Here is a 6,790-nt window from a genome sequence, read left to right on the forward strand (position 1 = left end):
GCATGAGCGGTCAGCAGGAAGAATTCAAAACGTACCTGTATAATTACAATTTAAAATTACACGTTGTTGCGATAAAATGACATACCTGTAATAATTACGCTGCGAATTTAACACAATATGAATTAAAAATTTAAGTACTACATGACGTAAGTGATAAAGAAAATAGGAATTAATAATTCGAAATTAATTAACAATCCTTATAAACTACACTATAAAATTAACGGGTAATAAATGGGCTCAATTTATTACCTAAACTGATTATCCACATTCATAATAAATCTCTTTCTAAATTAAACATGAAAGCATGTTTCTTGCTATTAACTGTCTTGTTCTATTCACATTTTGTAATATGCAGGGACTTTTACCTTGGCATGTTCAAGAAAAATGATTTTCTGGTTGCCCAGGATGTAATTTATAAACCAGCCTCACACTTTGGTGCTACAACTGCGTCATATGGGAGATTATTCAAATGTCCTGTAAGTTTGCCATCATTTAATCAGCAATATGTGTAGGTACAATACTACCCTCGTGATTTTGGGGTAAGAGTGTATTTTTCGAACAGCTCTTTTGCAGAGAACATGGTTAATCAGGGTAAAGATTTATATCCTGATTTTGCAGCTATTTGTCTTAACATAACTAACTCCAGGTATTAATACACTGAAAGATAATAATGTAAAACCAGTAGATATAACTTAGCTTTATGTCAGCCATTTTTTTTAATTTTTTTTATTAGCCTGTGCTGTCCCACTGCACTGGCTGCTGTCCCAATGTCAGCCATTAGTATATTAAAAATACTTCTAGGCATTAATGAAAAAACTCTTTTCGCAGATAACATACTTCAGGGTAGTAGACCGTCTAGGCATGGGCCGAGGACCATTTACAACAGTTACTCGTGGTGGCCTCCGTAAGAAGTTCATAACTGTTCGGATCAAATCAACGTACAACCTTCCTATATCGGTTAACATATACGTAGGTTGTGCTAACGATCTCCCTAAGACCACCAGAAGGATACGGGTTACAACTGTACAAACTACTGTTGCGGCTAAAAACGATTCTCAAGGAGGTAGTGATGCTACTGGTGGAAATAAAACTGAAGAAGGAGGTGGCGGAGGAGCAGAGTCAGGAAATGGTACAGCTGCAGATGACACCGCAACAATACTACCTGCAACAACACCAGTACCAGAAGCTTCTTAATTAACCAATACCATTGAATACAGAATTATGATCTCTTTTATTTCTGAAAAAAAAATGCCATGGTCATTAATACCATATCTTAAACAAAAATCTTAGTAAGTGTAGTCACAGTCGCATGTCAGATAATCTGAAGGTGAAACAGGACTGGTTTATAAATGCCAATACACGTATAGGGTCAAACTCGAACTGTGAAGGAAACGTGGATGTAACAGATTAACAGCCCTCGAGTTCCCGAGACAAGCTGGCAACTTTTTCATTACAACTCCCTGCAACATAGCGCCAAATTCACTTCTGTATTTACAAGTTTGTTCGAGTCAACTATAACTTTCTCTCAACCAGTGTCCTGTTTCAAATGAAATAAAACAGGACTTGCTTCTTGGGCATTTCTTATCAGTTCTTCGAAAAGCTTGCTTGTTCTATTAATTATTTAGAAAATAAAGTATCAATACTACGGCTTACCACTTAAAATAAATAATAAAAAAAACCCTTATTATAAGGATATAAACCCTCACTAATATTTTCCCATTGAGTTATTACGATCTATAGAAAATGTACGACCATTGTAACATAATTATTATGACTAAATATTCACACGACCTATTGAACCAAGGCCATATAAACAATCTGACTATTAATTGAATATAAACAAGCGAACAGCAAGCGTTATATAAAGCCAAAATGTCTTCGATGATCGTTTATTTGATGTAACATCCTTCATTGGACCAGTCATAATGTTCGTTAGCAGTTTGCCTTTCCTACTTATTGTCTTGCAAATGAAAACAATTGACAGCTTCGCATCGACGTCAAGAAAGATGCAGCGTGCTGAACCATTAGCAGATGACGACGTTTTGAAACCCGACGAATTGTCCAAAATCAAGAGTTATTTGTTGTCAATGAGCCATATGCACGACGATGAACCTCAACCTCCAATAAGGGATCCAAGCGGTTACTGTCGTTCTTTCAATAATTGCTACGAATGTGTGAAAAGTATGTGGTTTCCATGTGGTTGGTGTCATAACTACGGATGCACTGAAAATCCTGGAGCACTGTGTCCCTTGGCGGAAACTAAAGCAGACAAATCTAATATAAGTGGACAAATTCGAGCTTGTCCACACATTGAAAGTGAAGGTCCAGTATTAGTTCCAGGCGGTGTTCGAGTAAATATAAAAGTCAAAGTATATATCCCTGATCCAGCGTTATATGAAAAAGACATTATTTGCCAGGTGAAAATTGGAACTGAACTGAACCATCTGAAAGGGTTGATACTCAAAGATGTTGTATACTGTTACCCTGCTGTTTTGAAGTCGCGTTCCAATGAATTCGACGACAATGATAGAGGAACTTTAATGCTTATTTGGGGTGGTGCTCAACCTTATTCAAACAAGGTTCCTTTGATTGTGTACAATTGTGAAACGTTGGCGACGGATTGTGAATCTTGTAGGATAATCCCGTCCGTGTACGGGTGCGGGTGGTGTGACCAGACAGCTAAATGTGTGATGGGGGCCAAGTGCTCCAACGACATGATGCAATGGACATTAAATAGATTGACTTGTGAAAATTATGGTAAGACATTATTGTACGTTTAAATTTAAGCGATACTATCAATTCGAAAAGGTTACATATGGAAAAATATACTTACAATTCAGTTTCAGAACTTGTCTGAGCATATTGAAAAAATATATAGTTTAGGTCTCCGTTAAAATAAAACTTCACTACAGATTTGTTTAATTTTACGGCTCAGTTCTAAGATATGTTTGTATCGTCATAAAATCAACTGAAAACTACAAGAAAACAAAACGAATCAGTCAATAAATCGTAAGTAAGATAGTGGCAATTTTTCGTCGGCTTGGGAGAGCCACCTGGCTCCCAGACCTGTACCAAACAATACAATAATCACAATCATTGTGCCGTCCTCAGTGATTTCATAATGAACGTAGTATTGGCGTATCTCAATAGCCTTGTTTGTAAATATGATGGTCATTGAAGTTATAAATAGAGAAGAAACTATGAAACCGATTTTGTTCCGTTCCAGTTCTCTAGAGAAGGTGCGTGCTTGAGTAATAATTCCAACTCTTAAAATTATTCGTGGGCGTTTAGTGCGCTAGTGTTAATTGTTATTATTAGTAAAACTAAGGCGTTAAGTGTTGTTATTAATAAAGAACATCGTAGTTTTTTCGTGGAAGTTCTCTTTCATGGAAGTCTACATTCGACCTTAGCATAGAATTTGGATATACAGGTGCGCAAATAACGGAAAGAAATATTGGTATTTCAGGAAGGCCAAATGATTCAAGCATATCATAAATTCGACAACAAGACGATGTGGCGCTTACGCAAAATAGTCTGGATAATGATGACTTGCATTGAACTAAGTGAACAGTTTGACACACAGTTGTCCCACATAGACTCGATTCAGGCTTACTGCACTTCGTTCAGTACCTGTTGGGAATGCAAGAAGGCTGGCTCCCAATGCGACTGGTGTCATGAAATTGGATGCACTCATTACCCAAGTCTCCACTGCCCTCAAAAAGTCTACCTCGATAATGCGTGGCACAAGAATTCTTTAGAAAGATTCTGTACCGAAGTTTTGTCTAGTGATCCTATATTTGTGCCCGCAAATATCAGGAGGTTCATCAAACTAACTTTAAAAATAGACGATTTAACAATATACAAACGTAATATTTGGTGTGAAATACATGTAGAAGAGATGATAGTCAAAGTGAAAGCTTCACTAACTCAGAATACACTGTACTGTGACGTCACGACTTTGAGAATTAGTCGAAGTGTTGCTTTGGGTTACGTGAGACTTCTGTGGGGTGGTGCAGAACCATATTCCAATATGGTATTGATGATAGTGTACAAGTGCGAGTATATGGCCAATAGTTGTGAGGAATGTCAATCCTTGGATAAGAGATTCAGCTGTGGGTGGTGTGAAGAAACTTCAAAGTGTATTTTGCTGGAAGAATGTCCTAGGCACTCTGGACCGTGGATAGACAGAAAAAGTTTGTGTGGTAGATATACTCCTATGTCGTGTCCACACAAGAGGGCTGACAATGTACTTATAACATAGTGATTCGTAAAGTATCTCATTTAGTTTTCGATGTGGTTTGTAAGATTTAAAGCACGTACATTACTTAAAAAAAACTGCCACATATCGCGTCCATCAAAAACATTGATTCAGTTAAATATGGTTATTGTTATTTACTTAATGCTTATTGATTTGAGTTTTTTTTATTTCTTTCAGGGCTAAGTCAATTTGTTACTTTGTTATTAAACGATGTTTTATTATTGTTTTTGTGATTTACACCCAATAAAAATTCCTTCTAGGCAAAAGAACTATCATTTGAATATTGGTAAAATCATGGTCAAGGCAATTTGTGCAAATGCAAAGAATTTGTTGTTTTTGAACTATTGTATCTATCGTTGTATATATCTATCGGCGACTGATTCCAATATTGTAGAATATCGTAGAAGATGGTAAATGCTTGACAAGCATGTTGCTGATTAATCTTTGATTAATATTTTCGAGAGTAATTACGTGCAATAAAAAATTAAAATCCACTCAAAACTTTCTCTTGATAGCCTGAAAAACATGAGATGTTTCCCTTAAAACTTTCGTTCAAAGATTAACTTTTTACATAGAACACCGATACGGTAGCATTAATTCTACGGTCGATGCAATGTGTCTTCTGAAACTTTGTAATTTGCACAAACCTACCGTAAATCCTCAAAAAAGTATTGTGTCGAATTTTTAAATGTTACCCTCACCAGTCAGCCGCTTGAAGTATCGGTCCAAACGTGCTTTATACTTAAGGGTTGAATGATTTATTTCGAACAAAAGTCTTAAGGAATTGCCTAAATAAGATTGGGGGTACCTCACAAACTTTTTTGTTTAACTTTTTAAGACAGTCCCGGATGAATATCAAATTGGTTTTTCGAGTTATTGCTCTTGAATCCCCGTCATTTTCACGAGACAGTTAAATCTTTTAACAATTAGGGGTTTTACCTTATTACTGCAAAAAGTCTTAATCTTTTAAAACAGTTATGCGATCAATGAATTGTTATACAAGACAATTTATTTCTGGTACTGAAATTAAAGGTGAGTGAGATCATAAATGGCGCTGTACGTGAACACACTACAAAGGTTGGTATTAAAGCTTTTAGCATAATGAGAGTAGCACCAATATCCGTAGGCTGAACAGCGAACAGTTTTCTATCTGTGCCGAAACAAGATCTAGTAAAGCGGGAAAATTGAACAGATGCTACTGAAACGGGCGCCTCCAGGTTACATTACTATTGGGAAAAGAAAGGAGTTGATGCCGCTAAGAAACTATTGATACGGTATTTTTTATTATTTCAGTGTTAGTTATGTTGCAGTAGAAAATATAAGGTTAGACTGGAAGCCGACCCCAACATGAGAGGTAAAAGGCCTATACGTTAAAATAATAAAAGGGGGTAATTAAACATGTTGATTTGTTGAATTATATTTGTATCGCGACCGTTAAACGCGACGCATTTTCCATCAGATATGTATCGACTTGCGCAATACGGCTGGCAGGAGCTGGATGCGAGCAGCCGAAAATCGATCTCAGTGGCGTGCACTTGGAGAGGCCTATGTCCAGCAGTGGACTGCGATAGGCTGATGATGATGTATCGACCCTAAAAGTCAATAATACCTATATACAATCGGGTGCCTCCTCCAATATTCTGGAATCAAGTTACACGGCATAAGCGTCTGGACATTGATTTCTACAAATTGGTTCCGTAAGTGTATTGCATCATAAAAATCCTTTGCGCTAAGTGGATGAGTAGAACGAGATTTTTAGTTGTTCAACAATTTTATAAAATTTTTGAACGTTTGTTGAAATTGTATCGAACCTCATGTGCTTTATTTTTTTTAGAATTCCATCTGTTTTGCTTATAAACTGAAGAGTTTATTTGCTAAGTTGAACATAACTCAGGAATTACTGCTAATGTGTGTGAAAATATTTTTTTGCTCGTATACCGAGGAAAGCTGAATTTATTTATGGTGTCAAAATAAAGCACCAGAAACACAATAAAATCCTTTTTCAATTTCTATACTGACCATTCTTTTTTATTAAGTGCATGTTACAGTTTTTTCAATATCCCTTGTAAAGAAGCCAAATACTTAAAAGTAGGTAAACATGCAAACAAAAAACCTTAGACACTCGCACAATGTACCAAAAAACTAAGCTTTAGCCAAAGTATTCAAATGATTTCTAGTATCTTTCCTCGGTTGGCGTGTCTTAGCCATATTTTACGAAACTTTACTGCATATTGCAAGAATAGAGCGTCCATCTTCGTAACTGAGAAACTTATGCCTTGAGACATGAATTTTTGCCGTCACTGTGTTATTTTTAACTGCGATCTAGTGCTAGTAACTTTGTAAAAGTTTAAGTAAACCTCTCAACAAAGATCTAACTGCAATATGGATTTTAATAAAGGTTCTTCTTACCCTACCTACATTAAAAATACTATTTTTTTATGAGGGATCGGATGAAACGCCAGATGGATTGGAAATTGTCTTTTTTCGTTTCATCTGTAATGTGTATGAATCTGAACTCCAACCTCGAAATTA

General features: G+C 36.2%; 1 protein-coding gene and 1 long non-coding RNA gene across 2 annotated transcripts; both read left to right on the top strand.

Moving 5' to 3' along the window:
- Positions 1 to 272: 272 nt before the first annotated feature.
- On the top strand, positions 273 to 1,222 carry LOC110369854 (uncharacterized). The gene is made up of 2 exons (XR_010277248.1): positions 273 to 476; positions 829 to 1,222. It is a non-coding gene; the product is annotated as an uncharacterized LOC110369854 (long non-coding RNA).
- A 784-nt stretch (positions 1,223 to 2,006) lies between these two features.
- On the top strand, positions 2,007 to 2,780 carry LOC110369834 (plexin A3). Its single transcript, XM_021325401.3, has one exon. It carries the CDS (start codon positions 2,007 to 2,009, stop codon positions 2,778 to 2,780), a length of 774 nt encoding a protein of 257 aa, XP_021181076.3.
- Positions 2,781 to 6,790: the final 4,010 nt, after the last annotated feature.

Source organism: Helicoverpa armigera, chromosome 16 (assembly GCF_030705265.1).
Source record: "Helicoverpa armigera isolate CAAS_96S chromosome 16, ASM3070526v1, whole genome shotgun sequence".
Taxonomy (NCBI): Eukaryota; Metazoa; Arthropoda; class Insecta; order Lepidoptera; family Noctuidae; genus Helicoverpa; species Helicoverpa armigera.

Bases quoted from the DNA above. Each gene is read 5' to 3' on its own strand.
- LOC110369834 (XM_021325401.3), top strand. From the start codon at position 2,007: ATGCAGCGTGCTGAACCATTAGCAGATGACGACGTTTTGAAACCCGAC.